The 19925-nt window shown below is 40.1% G+C and overlaps 2 protein-coding genes across 2 annotated transcripts in view; both read right to left on the bottom strand.

Annotated features, from left to right (window-relative positions):
* Nucleotides 1–19925, bottom strand: part of GRIN3A (glutamate ionotropic receptor NMDA type subunit 3A) — a 141219-nt gene that overhangs the window by 20583 nt on the left and 100711 nt on the right. The window contains exon 6 of the mRNA XM_081067844.1: nt 13850–14001. Coding sequence (XP_080923970.1) covers nt 13850–14001 — 152 coding nt within the window. The remainder of the gene's footprint in view (nt 1–13849; nt 14002–19925) is intronic.
* On the bottom strand, nt 169–681 carry PPP3R2 (protein phosphatase 3 regulatory subunit B, beta; the record flags this gene model as incomplete). The annotated part of the gene is made up of 1 exon (XM_081066671.1): nt 169–681. The coding sequence occupies one exon, from the start codon at nt 679–681 to the stop codon at nt 169–171; it is 513 nt and encodes a 170-aa protein (XP_080922797.1).

The following is a 19925-nucleotide window of genomic DNA, read 5'->3' on the forward strand; positions in this document are numbered from 1 at the left end:
GAATTAGTAACGCTGAGCTGGTCATGAAGTTTGTGTCAGAAAATTTGGCTTTACAAAGAGAAATACTTCCAAGAAGGTCAGAAAGACAGTTGCTGGGCGTTGTGAGATGATCTTGAAAGAGACAAGACAAAGTAAAAGTAGTGGTTGGGTGGTGTTCTTAAGGAAAGCTCATACCACTACCACCAACTTCTTGTGGATCTCCAGGCTTCCAACCACAGCACTGAATTCCTCGAAGGATATTCTGCCGTCGCCGTCGGTATCCAGGATGATGATGGTTTTGTCCACGAGCTGCTGTAACTGCCAGTCATTCAGGTTGTCCCCCACCATCATCTTCAGCACCTGGAAGAGCTCCCCGTTGGAAATGTAGCCGTCTTTATCTATGTCGTAGATGTTGAAAGCAAACCTTAGCTTCTGCTCCTGGTCTCCCTTGACACTGAATTGGGAGGTCCCCACGACGAATTCCTCGAAATCCACTTCTCCGTTGCCGTCCTTGTCAAAGACCTGGATCACTCGCTGCGCCAACGGGTTGTGCTGCAGCCCGGGCAGGGACATGAACTCGTCCACGCTCAGAGCACCTGAAGAGTCCGAGTCCAGCTTCTTAAACCTCTTACCCAACCTTTTGATTTCATCGCGGTCAAAGTGGGAGCACATATCCTCAGGGTAACTGGCCTCATTTCCCATTGAGGACAACAGACCCTGGCTGGCTGGGTCGGCTTGCAGGCTCCGTCCTCAGGGTCCGTGGGTGGGCTCGCGCGGGGTCGGTTGCGCTGTGGGAGGGGTGGGTCCTGGTGGGGTGGGCCCGCGCGACCACTACGGCTCCCTCGACCACCAGATGCTGGGAGCCCTGGAGGGGAGTTGGTGGGGGGAGGGGGGGAGGAAGAGGGGACACGCAACAGGAAGGGGGGAGCTTGCAGGGCAGAGGAGATAGGAAGATTGAAGCGGAAGAGGCTGGGAGCAGGGCTACCCTCCTCTCTTCCTTCTCTCACCCCCCTGTAGGTTTCCATTAGGAAACCCCTACCCCCTTTGCTATTATTTCATCTTCTCACTTACTCATTTTTCCTTGCACGACCGACTCCAAGGGGGCAAGGGGCTGCATTTACATTACTCACTACAGTAACCCCAGCACAGTGCCTCATGTACAGTATGTGCTTAGTAAATGCAGGTGGATGACGGAGTGAACTTAGGCTTACTTTGCCTAACGTAAGGACTAAATGAAAGAACAGACCAGAGCAGTGATGTCCTTATGTATTTCCTAAATTCTTTGGCAGGAGAAGCCAGGATTGGCATCCTTCTGGAACAGTGGCCACTGACCTTTTTCAGGACATCAGGTGCGGGGTCTTTGTAAGAGATCCCTCAGATATCGCACAGAATTTCTCACATGGATCCGCTATAGGTAATAACGTATTCCTGAGGAATGCACGGTACTGCATTTGGGGCATTTTCAAAGAAGACACAGGTCGTCCTATTACTTCAGATCCATCATCTCATCATGCACAGTCCCTGTCTTTGTTGGACTGGAACCTGGTGGATGTCTTTCTTGCAGAGCCTTTGGGGAATGGCTGCGACGTGCCCAAGAGAAGCCTTTTGAGTGTGTTGAAGGTGACAGTGGCTCCTAGGCTGTCTCACTCTTTCCCCCTTTACTGGATTTGTCCTTTTTGTTGGAGCTTAATCTCACACGCCCTCATATTCCTTCCTTGGGAGCACAGCAGTTACTCTAAATATGTAAGAAATAAATTTGGTTCAAGGACAATACAATTCAAAGGGATATGGGGAAACCCTAGGCCACAAAATCATATGGAAGGGGAAAAAAACTCCCTCATTTAAAACAATGTTGGCATGTTCTCCTTGCTTTAGTTAAGCCAAAATACCCGTCTAAAGGTAACCGTGCTGAAACTGGCACAAGGCCACAGGAAACCTAACTTCTAGATGTGGACAGTTTAAGGAGGGTAAGAAATGGTTTGAAGGCCAAAATATTGATGATTGAATTATTATTCTGACTGCCTGAATTAACTAGTTCTGAAAGATTATAGAATATAAAGAATTTAAAATCATAAGACTCAGCATCAAATCTTAGAGCAATAAGACCTTGGACAAGTTGCTTAATATCACCTTTCCCACCTGTAAAACGGGGCCAGTAATATATTTCGTACAGTTATATGAGGCTTAAGGTTGATATTGGCCAATATGCTGAATCATTATCATTATTGTTGTTACGGATTTTATTCCTATTTACAATGTTGGTGGAGATTAATTCTTAAAGAAACAATACTTGGCAGCTTGAGCACTTGAGAGCATGTATGTCCATTTAATGAACACATCTCATATAGTGTTTACACTGTGCCACTCACTGCTCTAAGCACTTTCCCAGCACTACTTTTGGCTCCTCTCGTTCAGCATTCTTTGGGATTGACTGCAGACTTTCTGTCACAGGCCTGGGGAATCCAGTGACTGACTTCACTGGCCCATCAAGCACTTGTACAGATCCTCACTGACTTTCTCCTGAGTGACAACTTGATGGTCGTCATTTAGAAAGGGGTCTTAGTATGTGTATTCCTCTATGAGGGTATGTTAGTAGGAGGTATCGAGGGGTCAGTGAAGAGAGGATAGGAATTAAATAGACCAGGTCCCAAGGTCCTGCTCTGCTTCTATTAGCGCTGAGCCCTTAGAGAAGCCATGACTGTCCCAGCTGCAGTGTCCTCATTTGTAAAAGCTGATAATTCTACCTGCCTTATCTACTGTGTGTGGTTATTGTAAGAGTGAGATGAGGGAGTGCATATAGAAATGTTACGTAAGAGGAGAAATATTGTCACAAGAGTTAACTAATTTAATGGTTGAACAGACAATACCGGGAAGATGGTACCACTTCACTGAAATAATTCAAGGGTGCAACCAGAATTGCTTTACTCCTGCCTTATAGAGGATGTAATGCTACACTTCATCGGAAGTTTTAGTCAATGTGAACTTGAGTCGCTCATTTCACAAACTTTTTAAAGTCTTTTTCTTTTTTTAAAATCTTTTATTTATTTTAGTGTGTTTTTCCAGGACCCATCAGCTCCAAGTCAATCTAGTTGTGGAGGGCACAGCTCACAATGGCACACGTGGAGATCGAACCTGCAACCTTGTTAAGAGCACCGCCCTCTAATAAACTGAGCGAAGAGGCCGCCCACATTTCATAAACTTTGTAGTTCAACATTATCATGGGATTTAATGCCATTGTTTCCATTTACTCTGACCGTTATTCTTAGTCATTTCTATGGAAAACTGTATTTGTTACTCTTTCCGTTTAAAACTGTGTAGGGATCTGGAGAGTAGGACACTCACTGTAGTAAGAAAATTAAAAGGGTTGACAGATTGTTTTGGAACAAATCAGGAGTCTGATGGCACTTCCATTTCAACACGTCATTTTTTTTCTTTCTCAACAGTTTCCAGATGAAGAACTCTTGAGATGATCACTTGCAAAAATAACGGACATGGGAAAATAAAACCAAAAGAAATGTAAGTGAGGAGACCTGAGGCTCATATAAGGCTATTCTGGGAGCTGTACAGGTGATCCTTGACCTCTAGCTGGAAATCCTCCCCTTCCTATGATGTTGCCAGTCACTGTATTTAACATCTATCTGTATTGAGGTTAGTTACCATATACACTGTGGAACCACAGCCCTGAGTTTAAAACCTTTCTTTCTTTCTTTCTTTTTTAAATTTTATCGGGGAATATCGGGGGACAACGTGCTTCTCCAGGGCCCATCAGCTCCAAGTCATTGTCCTACAATCTAGTTGGGGAGGGCGCAACTCAGCTCCAAGTCCAGCCTCCATTTTCAATCTCTACTTGCAGGGGGCTCAGCCCACCATCCCATGTGGGAACTGAACCAGCAACCTTGTTGTTGAGAGCTTGCGTTCTAACCAACTGAGCTTTCCGGCCACCCCTCCGGAAGCTCAGCGGCAGCTTGGTGTCTGCAATCTAGTGGTGGAGGGTGCAGCTCACTGGCCCGTGTGGGAATCGAACTGGCAACCCTGTTGTTCAGAACGTACGCTCTAACCAACTGAGCCATCCCGCCGCCCCTAAAACCTTTCTTGAGTATCAGATTTCTCATCTGCAAAGCAGGAATAATATAATAGTGTCATACAGTTATTGTAGGTTTAAGTGGGATTATACCTAAAGTAATAATTTAAAATAGTATCTAAAATAGCAGGCCAGCACACAGTAGGTGCTCAATAGTAGGTGCTATTATAGTATCTAAATGCTATACTATGGTATCTAAATACTATAGCAGCACACAGTAGGTGCTAAAATAGTATCTAAAATAGCAGGCCAGCACACAGTAGGTGCATTTATATCCCGTCTCCTTAACTTTCCCTTTCCTTCTCCTTTATTGGCTTTTTCTAAAGCAAAAATTTGACTCTAGCTATCTGTGTTTTATCTTCTTTAGATGTGACCAACCTGGTTTCCAATTTAAATCCACTTAACAAAAATATATTGAGCATCTCCTCTGTGCCAGGACCTGTGCCAGGTAATGGAGTTTTCTGTGGTGAACAAAACACAGTCCCTTGAAAAATATACAGTTTTGCCATTGAGAAATCTACAGTTTACTAAGAAGTATGGCTTTGAGGATTTATTTGCTAAGTCTTTTATATTTATCTTGTATATTCAAAAGGATCAAAAGTAATATGCTTGATTTTCTTTGTAATTCTGAGATGGTTTCTAATACGAGCTTTGGAGCATGTGATTTCCAATCATAGTTATTCTATTTAATAACGATGATCTTGGGCAAAGTTACTTGTCTGAGTCACTGCTCATCTGTAAAATGAAAATACAAATGCTAACTCATAGCATCATTTATAGGATTGAATGGGATAGAACACATAAGAAATAGACTCAATGCTTAGCATAGTAGGTACTGTTATCATTATTGCTTACTTTAGGCTCATCTGGAAAATTCATATAGATGCATGCGATATATTCAACTATTTATTTTCTCCGTAAATATTTATTGAGCATCTAATATGTGGGAGGGATACAATAGTGATCTAAAGCAGACACTTTCCCAGCTGTCTCGGTCCTCATGGAACTTATGTAGGGAAGATGCACATTAACTACATGCCTATAAATGTTAAAGGAACACCTGTGTTACAGATGCGAGCTTGGCGAGGAGGAATTTGATCCAGTCAGAGAGATTCACAAAACTTTTATTGGGGAAGTGGTGATTGAGCTGAAATCTCAAGGAGGCGGCGAAGACGTTAACTGGATGTGCTGGGCAGGGATGAGTGTGCCAGGAAGAAGGAACTCCAAATGCAAAGGCACTGGGGCAGGAGGAGCACAGTAAGCAGGAAGAACTTAAAGAAGGCCAGTGTGGCTGGGACAGGGAGGTCAAGGGAGAGCGTGGTATTAGATAAAGTGAAGAGATGGTTTGACCATGCCCTAGACACTGAACAAAGGGCAGTGTTTATTCAATCTTTCCATACAGGACATACTTTATTCAATTGTGTTTCGACATGTAAAGGGTTGAACACATGTAAGGCACTGAGGGCTCCCCCACAATGCTGCCTTCTCAACCATGTGCTGAGATTCCACCAGCTGTCACAGCTGCATGGGTAGGAATTGTCTTCAGAAGCCTTGAGTACGACAGAGGAAATGTCAGGGCAATTTCTCACATCCTTAGGCTTGGTTAATGCCCTTTATGAGGAGCAAAAAAAGATGGCTTTTCTGACATTTTGTGACGTCTCATACCATAGCCACTAGATGGCAATCTTCACACATTCCCACACTGTCTGTTTACTTCAAGGGAAGAATCTACAGGACCTGAAGGCAACTACTTAGTAAAGGGAATAACTAGGGAGGAGTCCTGTTTCCTGTGATCCCCCACGGATTTCAGTGTATGGAAATCTAAAAAAAAATGGAAGAAAGACGCTTTTACAATAGTCCTAATCAGTTTGAGCACTGTTCATACCCTTTAGTTGCATCGTAAATAACATTCATAAATATTCATGAATTCGTTGAATTTTACCAGGGGAAAAGCAAGAACTATTAACAGTATGTGGTCTCGGGTATAATATGTGCTCAAGCATCTCTCATATATAAAAGAGGAGACCTTTATTCCATGAGATCTGTTTACGTGGTCATTAGCAAGGGTGACGGTGGGGGGAGGAGGGGTACTTGCTGGAATTAGTTTTCATTAGAATTCAAACTTCTGTCATTTACTGTAATCTGAGAGCAACAGAGAAGCAGCCCTGGCTTTATGATGATATGGAAGGAGGGGAAAAACAAGACTGGAGAATTGTTGGTCTCCAGCCTACCTACACTGCAACGCAACTTGAAATACCATTGACCACATTTAAAGAAAACAGTTAAGTGTTGTTTCTTTAACGATCTGTTTTAAGTGCAGCTTATGGCTTGTATAAGACATCTTCATGATTTCCCACTCACACCTCAAAGCTGAGTTGGAAGAAAAGAATAACAGGATACCATAAGAGCTGGCTAATCCAGCACTTTGCAAAATAGAAAATTCCAGAATCATGTATTACTCAAGTCCTGCAAAAAAAGTCTTCAGTTGCATAACATATATAAGTAATAAACAATAAAAAAATTTAGGTTTGAATTCTAAGATACTTGTAATTATAAAAGGCTGCTGCTTTTTAGCAGATGGTCCATGAGGAAGGGTGCACCAATTCTAACTTCTTGTATATGCTTATTATTTACCAAATACTTTTTCTTCTGTGCACATAGCCCTAAACTTAGGGAAGAAAGAGAGAACATTTGTTAAACTAGGTGTTCTCCACAAACTAGCTCATTAAACGTATTTCTGTACTTACAAAGCACTCTTATTACCGCCAGTTTGGGGTGAAAATCTGAAGTTTTAGAAGTTGCATGGCTTGCATAGACACAAATGATGGAAACAGGAGTCAAACCCTTGTACGCCCACTTCCAAAGCTGAAGTTTTTTCAGTTATCCTAGACTCCCTTCCCTACAGAGACTAGAAAAGACGTCCTTGCTCTTGCAGAGGTATAGGGGGACTGGCTACAAGCCAGAACACAGGAAAAGTTAAAGGCATATAATTTTCTCCTGGTTCTCGTTCTTGTGGCTGCATCAGAAGTGGGCCAGGGAAGGTGGCCATCCATAATTTTAGAATCCTTGATGAGGGCACCAATAAGAGGGCACGGAGTCCTGTCCATCCAGCATGGTCATGCATGGTGTCTCTAGAGCGTGGGGCCAAATTGCATTGCTTATAAATTCATGCTTCAGTGTCTTGTTTATGCTTTAGCTGAGGGTATGCCCCTCTATGAGGGTTACCTCCTCCAGGAAGCCTTCTCTCATACCTTTTTGCTCTTCTATGAGTGAATCATGAGCTTTCCTGTGTCACTGTTCTACCTTGTCTCTTCTGTTGGCCCTGTGGTGGCATGTGGAGGGGGTTTGTTCACATGTCTCTCCCTGCCTGTGAGCTCTGTATGCATCTCTCCATCATCGGTGTGCACCTGGCATGGGGAGGGCACATAGGAGTTCAGTACATGTTCAGTGAGTGATGAATGAATGAATGACTTTGTCTGGTAGCAGAGTAAAAGGTGAGGGCTTTCTGAGACTGGTCTCCCTTTCTTCAGTGCAATTCCATGCCACATCGTAAAAGGACACATGAACGGCTTTGTGCTTCTTCAGGTTTCCAGAAAGCACTCCCTGGATAGAGTGCATCTGACCTTATGCCTGGCTTAAATATTAAACTTAATTACTTAGGCTATTCCAAGGGAAGCACTCAGCTGTCAAGGTGGCTCTCGACATACACGGGTTTTCAATTTAAAGCAATCTACAGTCATTAACTTTCCTTGCCTCACCATAAGTTTCATCAGATTGAATAGCAGTGACATTTTAAATTGAAAAAAGGAAAGGATAGGAATGAGAGGGGGCAGGAAGATGTTGAGATGTGACCCAGTTGTCAAGAGCCGAAAAGACTGCGTTAAAAGTCACCCTTCCCCCACCCCCTTTGGGTTTTTAAAAATAAACTGGACAGAAAATTGACCGGCATTGAAGCTTCTTGATGTGGCTTGTGTGATCTCTTTGGATTTCAATGTATAGTTGACTAACCATTCCTTACTCCCCCCGCCAAAAAAATAATTAACAGAGGGAAGAATGGATCTGCCATGAGAAAACTCTTGTTTTCTCAGTGAACAAATATTAACAGGTTTCATACTAGATGCCCATTTTGATGGATTGGGGCCGTGGTCAGGATGAAGAGCCCTGACTAGAGGCCAGTTTGTTCACTGTCCTTTTCTGTGTCCCAGGATCAATATCTTTAGCTAGTTAGGTCAGGATCCTCTCAATGAACCTGCTTGAGAAACCACAGCACTCTCTAAGCAGGATATGCGGCAGGGCTCAATCTTAAGGTGAGGAAGTAAGTTTAAGTAATTTGCCGAAGGTCACTCAGTTGGTACGTGACACGGTAGGGACGAATATTATAACTGCCATCCATTTAGTGCCTACTACGTGTACAGCACTTTTACTTACATTATCTCTGTTCCTTACGCCACGTCAAAAACCTCAAATATTGCTCTGTTTATTTTGCAGGGAAGGAAAGTCAGAGAGGTTAAGTAATTTATATTCATGGTGTTTTCATGCACCTTTTTGATGTGGATATTTTGACACCATGGGTATTTTTACATTTGTATCTCTACAGTGCTCCTAGAAACGAACCATTTAAACTTCAGCTTTTAAAAATTACTTAATAATGAACTTAACATACATCTTTGCTTCATCCTTGCCCTGTGCCCCATCCCTTACTGGATAAAGTTTGGGACTGGGGAAACCAAAAATGGGAAGGGTCAAGAGTGGATTAAAAGTCAGGTTGGGGTTGGTGGCTAAGAATGGGGTGAGGTGAAGGATAAAGTAAGTTCAGGGATGGGACGAAGGTCGAGTTGAGGATGAGTTTAGGGATGGAATGGGGCAAAGTTTCCTATTGTGTACTTCCCTTGGTGATTAAAAAAAAACAAACACTGAAAAGTGTAATGATATCCTTTTAGACTGTATCAAAATTTACTTCTCCTATTCCCTACCCAATGTAATAGAGCTCTCTGGATTCCTGAGATAGATTTCCTTTCATAACAACATTTGATCTCTTGCTTAGTGAGTATTTGTTTCTCTCGCCACTCAATAACAATGTGAGGCCCCTGCATTCAGAGACAGAAAACCATGTAATAACACAACAAGATATGAATTAAACTGGGGTTCAGAGCTGCCTCCTCACAGTAATGGTAGCCAGGGTGGTCTGATTCCCAAGACCAGGGTCGTTCAGTGGGGTTGGTTGTATTTCTTTCTCCCTTCTGACCTGTGCAAGGCATGGTCTCTCTCCTGCATGCTGGACCTCTGTCTGTGGATGCAGAAGCTGCACATTCTCAGGTGGTCAGGCTGTGGGCACTTTCCTCTAGCTGGCCCCAGCCTCACCTTCATCTACCACAAGGGGCCATGCAGAACATTCTGTTGCTTTTCCAGATGTACTCTCCACCTTTCTCCATTCTGCTTTGTGCCCTGGGAAGTTCCTTTATGGATCCCATCAATGGCTTCCTTGACCTAAGGCAGTGGTGGAAGCTGGGAAGGCAGGAGGCGACTGAGCTGGTCAGGTTTTTATTCCCGGGCTCTCTCTCAGCCAGGTCACTGTGGATTGTCCTTAACCAAAGGCTATGGCTCCTGTTAGAAAGCCCTTGCCTGTTTCCCGCTGGGTTCTAGGAATAGTGCTCTCCATTTTTCCCTTCGAGCCTAGGTGTGGTAATGGCTCCTTCACTTTACCTGCCCTGGGAGATTGTACTATTTTTGTTGGTTTCCTTAAACCATATTTTTTGCAAATAGTTTCTTGAGAATTGTCCTCAGACTACTTGAGTGTGTATCTATTCCTTGCCAAGACCACTGTTTACTCTTCTTGACTATTTCCAGTTGGTTAAAAGATGCCTTATTCAATTAATTATTTAGACTTTCAAAAAGAGGTATCACCATATATCTTAATAATTCCTTGAAGAATTTTGGAGGTTTGCTAAACTGTAATCTGCTGCCTTCCTTTTCCTGATTTGTGAATAACAGATTTCACAGAATTGTCCTGGAGCTTTTCAATTCACTCAGTGACTTGAAAAAAAATATTAATTTTTTTTTTTTTGAGTCAAAGAAAATGAAGGAAATTTAAAGCCTGCCATACATTTTCCCCAGTGGAATTGATTGATCTACAATGAGTCTATTGTGGGCAGAGGCACAGTTGTCCTGGGAGGATCATGGAAACATCTGAGGTCAATTTAAAATTCCTCTCTGAAGATTGCCGGAGTCTAGTCTGCAGAATTGGCCCTGCAATTTCCTGGGTGACTCTGGGGAGCAGATAAAGCCCTGGAATTCAAACAAAATGAGTTTATTCTCCAGAGAAACTGCAGCTAGACAGTTCTGGGGTAGCCGACAGATGAGAGGTGAATAAATCAAGGTTTTCACAGGGGACCAAGTATTAATGCCCAACTGCCAAAAATGGGGGAGGGGGAAGCACCTTTCACGTTTTCCTTAGCCAACATAGAATCTTTTTTTTGGTGTGAAACGATGTTAATTACTCTGTGGCAACAGACATAGACGGGGACTGTACCTGGCAATTGGGAAGTAGGGTCAGAAATAAACAGAAGACCGTTTTCCTCAAACGAACTGGTTGGGTGGGGGTACCCTTTGGAATATACCTGCTTCTGTTGCACCGTGCCCCGTACCCCTGCCCTGGGGAGAGGGGAAGGAGGTGGGACATAGTCATTAAACAACCATTTTATTGATTCTTCAACAGAGCCACTGAGGAGCTGAAGAAGCTGTGACTGAGGCAGGTTAGTAACTTGCCCAAGGTATGTTGATGGTAGAGGCAGGCTTCCAATATGGCTTATCTGATTTCAAAGCCAGTCCTGTTTCTCTGTGCTAACACAGCCCAGCAATGCATGATATTTGAAGCAAAAGGAATGACAAACAAAGCATTAACAGGCATGCTTCCTTCTTCAGACCTTTTCCGGGAGAAAACCAAAAAAAAAAAAAGGGGGGGGGACAGATGGAAACTCATGGATTGATCAAAGGGAGATCCAGCAATCAGAGGGTCTTCACAGAGGAAATGAGGTTCAGCCAATGAGCTGAAGTTTGGTTTCATTTAATTCCATTCTACCTTTAGGTTCTGTGAGGGTGACATCCTGAAATTCTGACTTAGGCTCTTCAAGACAAACGTGCCAGTCAGTGCACAGGATGTGTGCTGCTGTTTAAATGCACCCAGGTGAGCATCACTGTAAATCAGTTTGCTATTGCTGAGGCCAGGATCCACCACAGTGCAGACCACCATCCCTGAAGAAGAATAGCTCCATGTGTGTTCATGACATTCCCCGAGGCTGGGGGGTGGTGGCCCTCCTATCTCTACACACATGATGTTATCAGAATCATCTTCTATTTCTGTCTATCTATCATCTATCTATCTGTCTATCTATCTATCTATCTATCTATCTATCTATCTATCTATCTATCTATCTATCTATCTATCATCTATCTACCTATCATCTACCTGTATTAGGTTCCTAAAACTTCTGTAACAAATTACCACTGTGTGGCTTAAAACAACAGAAAATTTTTCTCTCACATTTCAAAGTCAAAAGTCTGAAATCAAGGTGTCAGCAGGGTTGATTCCTTCCGAAAACTCAGAGGCAGAATCTGTTGCACGATTTTCTTTTAGCTTCCGATGGTTGCTGCCAATCCTTAGTATTCCTTGGCTTGTGGCTACATTACTTCAGTCCCTGCCTATGTCATTACATGGGCTTTTTCCCTCTATGTCTCTACACATGGCCTTTTTATAAGGACACCAGTCCCTAACCCAGTGTAGCCTCATCTTAAATAATTACCTCTGAAAAGACTATTTCCAAATAAGGTCACGTTCTGAAGTTCTGGGTAGACATGAATTTTGGAGTGAACACTATTCAAATCAGTACACTACTAATATTGTTCTTGCCTTCTGTTCTTACCTTCTGCTTCCCAACTTCTTCTCAGGTATGTTCTCCAGTTTGTCTGACTCATTTATGCCACAATTACTTAGTAGGGTCCTACTCTGTACCAGGCATTGAGAATATGCTAGTAAACAAAGTCTTTACCCCCAGAAGTCTTACAGTCTGATGAAGGAGAAATATACTAACAAATAATAATCTGATTGAATATATGTTGACAAATAGAAAAAAAATATAAATTATGATAAGTGCTATGAAATAATGTGAGATATAAGATTTTAAAGGGAGATATGATTCAGATTGGATCAAGGACAATGACAGACTCTGAAGAAAGGCGATTTCAGCTGGGAGTTTATAACGAAGAAGGCATTAGCTGGGTAAGTGTCAGGGAAAGAGTATTTGAAGAGGAGGAAGCAATAGTGTATGCAGATACCCCTAAGGCAGGGAAGCCACTGGGTTAGATCTGTGTAAAATGACCATTCTGGTGGAGCTATAGTGAGACAGGAGGAAAGTGGCATGAGATGAGGCTGGAGAAGTAGGCAGGGTCACATCCCACAGGGTACTGTAGGCCATGTTCAGTATTTCAGATTATGCCCCAATTAACATGGGAGGCCACTGCAGGCTTCTAAGCAGAAGAGGGATCTACCATGCAGAAAACAAAGAAAGGCAGGGATGAAAACAGAGAGACCAGTTAGAAGACTTTTACAGTGGTCCAGGTGAGGGATAATGGCTTGGACTAAAGCGATGACAGTGGAGATGGCAATAAATGGGCATATTTGAGACATATTTTATAGAGTGAAAATATACGGCTTAGTGATGGATGTAGAAGGTGAGACACGGGAGGCATTAAGGATTCCTGCCAGTTTCTGGAATGAGTAACTGGATGAACAGTGGTGCCATTACCAACATGTGAAGCACAGGGGTAAGAGTAGATTTAGGAGGGAAGATCAAGAGTTCAGTTTTTGACAAGTTAAATGTGAGATGTCTGTGGGATATTCAAGTGGAGATGTCAAATTGGAAATTAGATATATGGTTCTGGAACTCAGGAGGAGTCTGTGTTGAAATACATATTTGGGAGTTGCTGACAAATATAAGCTATTTGAAGCCATCATTGTTGGCTTTAGGTGTTTTTCTTTTAAATGTCAGGCTGACCTTGTACTGGTTTATTTGGCTTCTCTTTTAAATACCCAGGCTCTGTGGCTTTGTTATACCTTTTAGTCTCCTATCTTAATCATCTAATTTTTGGCTCACTTTGCAGGTTTCTTTATAATTGCATCGTAAAGGAAGAGCATTGCAACAGAAAGAAGTAGATTCTAACTAGTTGTGCGCCTTGACCAATCACTTAGGATCTCTCGGTATTAGTTTCCCATCTGTAAAGGAAGGGAATTGGTTGTTTTCAGTTAAAACAAAAACAAAAACATACTATGATTCTGTAATCTAAGAATTATAGGTTAAGTTATTTCTATTTTTCTAAACCCACAAAGGATTCGTCACTGGATCCCTGGAAGTTAGCTCTGATTAGACCTTGAAGGATATTTAAAGTCTACATCATGATCAGCACTGTAATTGCCATTTTCAGATTCTATTGCTATAATTCAGAACAGCATCTCTTCTGCATTTCTGGATAGAGCACACAGGGGAAAAGTAGAAATTCAGACATTTACTCATCAAAATAGCATCACCTCTAAATCCAAGACAAACACATCTCACTACAAATTCCTATAGGAAGGAGCATTGTTCAAATGAAATTAGGAGTAATCCAAATATCATGGTGAGTGCTAGTGGACGCAATAGTTTGGATTATTGACCACAAGGCACAGAGATCAGCACTTCCTCATATTCTTCAAGGTGAAGCCATACAGTGTCAATGTTATCAGTGGTTTTCCCTTACCTCAGTGACAGCAAAACTTCTCTTGCCACAGGGAACCACTTTGTACCACTTGTCATGCAGCACATCCATAAACCCATGTGACTTGTATTGACTGATCAGCTCGGATATATTGGAGGTCAGTGGAGAGTTGGGTGGGAGACCAATGCCGTAACCTAGGAGAAAAATACCATCTCAGATGAGTTTTTCACCTGCGAGTTTCTTAAGAGGTTGCTGCTATGACTTGTGTGATATTGCCAGCAGGCCCAGTAACAAAGGGATGGTGAACTGTCACCATCATGCCTTCAAGGACTCAAATATATCCAAGCTATGGTTATCTTAGGTCTGCTGCCTCTCCGAGTAGATGAGTCTGGAAAGGAGAGGAATGGGCTGTGCATAGTATACAACTGACACATTGTATTCCAAGGCCTTCTGCCCTTCCTTTCAAGATATTTCTTAGAAGCCATCTTTGAGGTCTTTACCAGGGCCAGGATTCCTTATCCACGTCTCCTAGAACCCCTCTTCTGGACCTTAAATACACAAAAGTGGGCTAATCATAATCTTTGGTTTATGACATATTCTCATCATTGGTCATGCATGACACACTTATGCTTTTATTTTGTTTATTCTAACAAATACAATAAGACCATCTGAGCATATAATATAACATGAGAATCTAAAATATCAGCAAAGAACTTGTAACTACTAACTTCAATTATCAAAGAAAAAATAAATGAGTCTGGTAATACCAAGTGTTAGAGAAGATGTGGATCAGTAAGATCACTTACATATTGCTTGTGGTCATGCAAATTGATATAACCACTTGGAAAAGAGTTTGCTATTATTTCGTATAGTTGAACATTTATACTCTCTAAGACCAGTGATTCTAAGTACATTCCCAAAGAATTCTTCCACAAGCACACAAGGAGATATATATGAGAATATTCTTAGAGCCACTGTTCATAATAGCAAAAATTGGAAACAACCCAAATGTTCTTTAACAAGAGAATGGGTAAATAAATTGTGGAATATTTACACAATTGGAATATTATATAGTGTGAAATATACGAACTAGAAGTACATAGCAATAATATGGATGACTTTTGGCAATATATTGAGTGAAAAAGGTCAGTCCCAGAAGATTACCGCATGAATCCGTTGTGTAAATATAGAAACATTAAAAACAAAACAATGTATTTTTAGGAATTCATATGTATGTGATTCAAATATATTTAGAAAAAAATCAAGGAAATGATAAAGCAAAACTCCAGGATAGTAGTTACTCAAGACAAGTGTCAGGAGGAACATAAAGGTGGATGTAATTTGTTGTCAGTTTTATTAATGAGGTTGGATCCTATATCCCCACTCTGTGTGGCTTTATTTGCTTTCCAAACTGTTACTGCGTTGTTAATCTCTTTGATGAGCCATGTGAAAGAGCTAATTACCTATATTTTATCTTTAGCTATTGGATAGCAGAGTAAAAAAAAGATGCTTTGCCCTCAAGATGATTGAGAAAGATAAATTAAAAATACAGTTACTTCCTTTTTTACAGAGAAAAACTAAAGGGCTGTCACAATTACAAAGATATTTACTGGAAACAAATACCTGATATAATTATTGTATCTTACAATTTATTTCCAAGGACATTAGTTTTTGTTCCTTTCTTATTGCAGATACATAAATTACAGAAATCCTTCTTTAAAAAAAGATAAGGCCTGAGATGTGCGTATAACCAATAAAAGAATTCCTTCATAAATAATTCAGAAAAAAATGTTTGAGTTTTAAAGAGCTGTATGTTTTCTTTTCCCTGATAATTTTGTTTGTTCCATAATAATGGCAAGTCAAGGAAATTATGACAATGTCAAGAGCATGATTAGAATTTTCCATACAAAAAGCTATGTTGAGTGCCTATTTTGTGCCTAATAGTTTTGGTTTGAAAGGCAAGACTGACAACAAAAGGCTTTACATGGGCAGCCTGTTCTTTTCCTGATGTTATCATTAAATAACATTTTTTGTAATGAGTAACTATAAGGAAGGAAGCAGTTTTCTTTAGAAATATTTATTATAATGAGTGCTATTGACAGTTCACTTGCACATACATTCATTCAGTACTTATTTACGTGCCAGGCTCAATCCTAGGCATGTGTACAATAATATTCACTGACTTACTGATTCACTCACACATTCACTCACTCATTCATTCATTCTTTCAACAAATACACTGAGTGAATAGGCACTGTGTTCAGTGGTCGGGATTTAACAGCGAGCAAGGAAGATATGGTTGCTGTTGTCGCCGTGTGTTCACTCTATTAGGAAGACAGATATTAAACAATGCAGTGCATGATTATTTCATTACAATGAGATAACTGCCGTGAGGGAGAAGAACTGGGGCATATGCGAACAGAGAGTAGGAGGACTTGGAACTGGTGGAAATGGGTTGATGGTCAGGATCATTAGGTCAGCTTTTCTCAATGTTATTATATATTTTTTTACAATACAACACAAACTATTGTATTATAAAATATTGTAAAAGATACAATAATATTCAGCCGCTGAAACAACAGTTTTCAACAACAACAAAAACAGTAACTTCTAATATTCATCAAGGGCTATATACCCAGTCCTGCTGTATGATAACTTTTTACATACCGTAGCCCATTTTGTAGCTCATGCATTAGACCAAGACTGTGTACTAGACTGTGGCATATAGTTCAGTTAAGTCGCTCTGGGATTCTAATAATAAGAGTTAGTCATACTGAGCCCTACTGTGTGCCAGACACTATTCCACATGTGTCTAATCCCTATATGAACCCACATAGAATTAAGTATCACAGTGTTAAAGACGGAATAAGGAAACTACCCACGGTCACACAGCTCAAAGTTGGCAAAGCTAGCATTTGAAAGTAGGTCTGTTGGAGTCTGAAGCCAATGCTCGTTCCACCGTATGTAGTGTAGCATGTAACCAAGTCAAGGGGATACTTGACTTAGGTTCACCCCTGCATTGCAGGCCCTAGCACTATGGTCATATTGATGTAATTCTCCCAAACCAGGCAATTAAGTGAAAAAAACCACAATCATTTAAACTGGTGGCTTGTTTTCAGCAGCAGACACAAATATGTATTATTCATGGGCAGATTGTGTTTACACAACTTTTCATTAAGTTGTATAAATATAGTGTAAGTACAGCCCTAACTGTATACACACACATACCATATGTACATGAAGAAATTAACGAGCAAGGATGTTCCCTAACTATATTGTTCCTCCTAAAAATCCTCTTAAATTATTTCAGCCCACATTAGTGTAATAAAGGCAGACGTATTTTCATTTTTCACCTGATAGGCATTTGTTGCTCACTTATTCATCTATTCATTAATTCCACAAACATGTATTAAATGCTTATTCTGTACCAGACACCTGCTAAGTGCCAGGGAGGTTACCAAGTTAAATCAAACTCCAATTTTATCCATAAGAAGCTCACAGTGGCACAGGGGAGATGAGACATCCATAAATAACCACACAGCACGGTGGGAAGTTACAGGACTTTCCTTGGGATAAAAGATAGGTGAGGCATAAATTCAATAAAAGTAAAAATATAATGATTAGGATGCAATGAGGAGGATGGATAAAACTCTGTGGATTTCAGAGGAATGACAGATTGCTACCGGATAAGAGGATGAGAGAAGACACCTTCGATTGATTCTTGAGAGTGGTATTTTGGGCAGATAAGACAAAAATACATGATAAGAAAGTTTAAAAATCTGAAATTAATACTTATGAAAAATCTACATATTCTAAGAATAGAATTTTGGCACTACAACAAAAGTATTAAAATTGCCTTAGGGAAAAAGCTATGTTGAAGTTGCAGGAACATTTATAAAAAAATTGCTACATAGGAATAATAAATATTAAATCACTCCACTCCATCATGTCAACTTCAATTTGTAATTGACTGCTAAAAATAGATTACTGTCCTTTTTAAATTTCTATTTTAATGCATATATTGAGTATTGACATTTTAATGATTTTTAACATTAATAATAATCATTAGCTAATTAAAATAAACTGTGCATGTGGAACAAAGGGAGAAATAAAAAAATTATGTGGTGATGAGAATAGGCATTTGTTAAAAAAAATAAAAATACATTTTACTCAGATATAAAATAGTAAATCCTTGAAGCTTTCATTTCTATCCATCTCTTTATCAGTTGCTTTTCAAATTTGATTGTGTTCATTGGTCAAAGAATTCTTATTTTTAAATTGCTGACTCAACTTAGCAGCCTGAGTTGCTTTCATTATCATTAGAAACATGGCTCTGCAATAAAGACGAGGGTGACTATTCTGTGGTTGATGGATGAAGCAGAATGGAATCCTTCAACCCTAAAGATGAAGGCATCAGGCACCCTGGAAATTGGATACAGCTTAATAGCCCAAGAGAACAATTTTCAGAATAGAATCCTGATCTTTTCCCCATGGATAAATCAGCTTTACTCAGCCAAGAGTGGTGGAAATATATTTTGGCCAGCAAATATATAGTTAGAAATTCATACACTAAAAACTTCCTAAAATGTGGTTGGAAAATAGATATTTTGAAAATAAGATCTCGGGTAGCATTAAAAAAGTCTTCAAGAAGAAAGACTAATTCAGTTTTGCAGCCTGTCCTTGGAATACCATATGTAGCTACTCTGGGGCAATGGTTAAGAACATATTGTAATAGTCCTGACTATAAAGGAGACATTAAAAATGGGTTTCCGTTACTTCTAGCACATCAAAATGTAGAGAGAAGTGTGTGGGAGAAACTGAGCTATATGAAGGCTACCTATCCTGGGATAATTTTATAGTGAATTGGTCTCAATCTATTAAATCAATATACTGAACAATACTTTATTGGGCACTTACTATGTGCTTGTACATGATTTACATGTATTATTGTACTTCATTTTTATAACAACTCTATTGTAGATGTATTATTCGTAAACCCACTATGCAGATAGGGAACCTGAAGGACAGATTAAGTGACTTGCCCAGTGTGGCACAGTCAGTAACAGCCACTCTATTCTAACCCAAACACTCAGGCTCCACAGCTAGTGCTCCAAGCATTGTATTAAATAATTAGTGAAAAGCAAGTAAAAGAATAAACTCAAAAAAAGGCAAAGGTCTTTGGCAGAAAGGTCACAAATCATTATTGTGCAGGTCCATTATTCTTTCTTCTCATTTGACCTTTATTGTCAAGCTCACTCTAATGCATAAATTTGGGACATGTATTCATTTATCTCAGCACTTTCTTTTTTTCCAGAGCACGCAATATGTCTTTGTGCCCCTGGAGTATAGAGTATTTAATATGGCCAAAGACTTCCCACATGCTATTGAATTCTTAATAGTTTTGATTTGCTGTGCTAAGTACTCATGAAAAGGTTTCAAACTCACAGTGGAGCCACAGTCTCTCATTTGCCTCACCTTTTGTCTTTTAAGCCTAAATAAATGCAGAATGGTGAAGTTGGGAGGGGTATTCAGTAGTCACACTGAGTTGGTGTTTCATCAATACTGTATAGAGTGAATGTATATTGAGCATGAAGGAATCAATGGACTCCATTTTCCCTCCTAAGTTCCTGAAATCGTTTAAGCACTTTGGAAAGGATAGGCAGACTAGCAGGGTGCTTTTGATTAACTACGTTAGTAAGTGAACTGCGTACTTATTTCAAATCTAACCTAATGAATTATATACTAGGTAATACATCATTTTATATAACTGTTCTATGCCTAGCATCTACTAGGTCTTATGAAAGGATATATAGCTGGACATATGAAACATTCCTATAAGGAGGAGGAAGTGTTCATAAATTGCTTTGATGATATTTCTATGCCTATAAAGTCTAATAAGTCAATAATAAAGTCCACATTTTCATAAGTTCCAAAAATCTAATTTTTATTAAAGGAAAGCATATAATATTTTTAAAAATTTCATTAAGAGAGAAATATTCCCTAAAAATCTCTGAGATTAAGATTTTTTTTTTTTTTTTAAAGCAGCAATCAAGACTTTTACTAGTATCTCTATGACATTGTTGTTTCTGGCTTATAAGTAACCTCCTTTTGTGTTTTA

This window comes from Rhinolophus hipposideros (assembly GCF_964194185.1).
Source record: "Rhinolophus hipposideros genome assembly, chromosome: 11".
Classification (NCBI taxonomy): Eukaryota; Metazoa; Chordata; class Mammalia; order Chiroptera; family Rhinolophidae; genus Rhinolophus; species Rhinolophus hipposideros.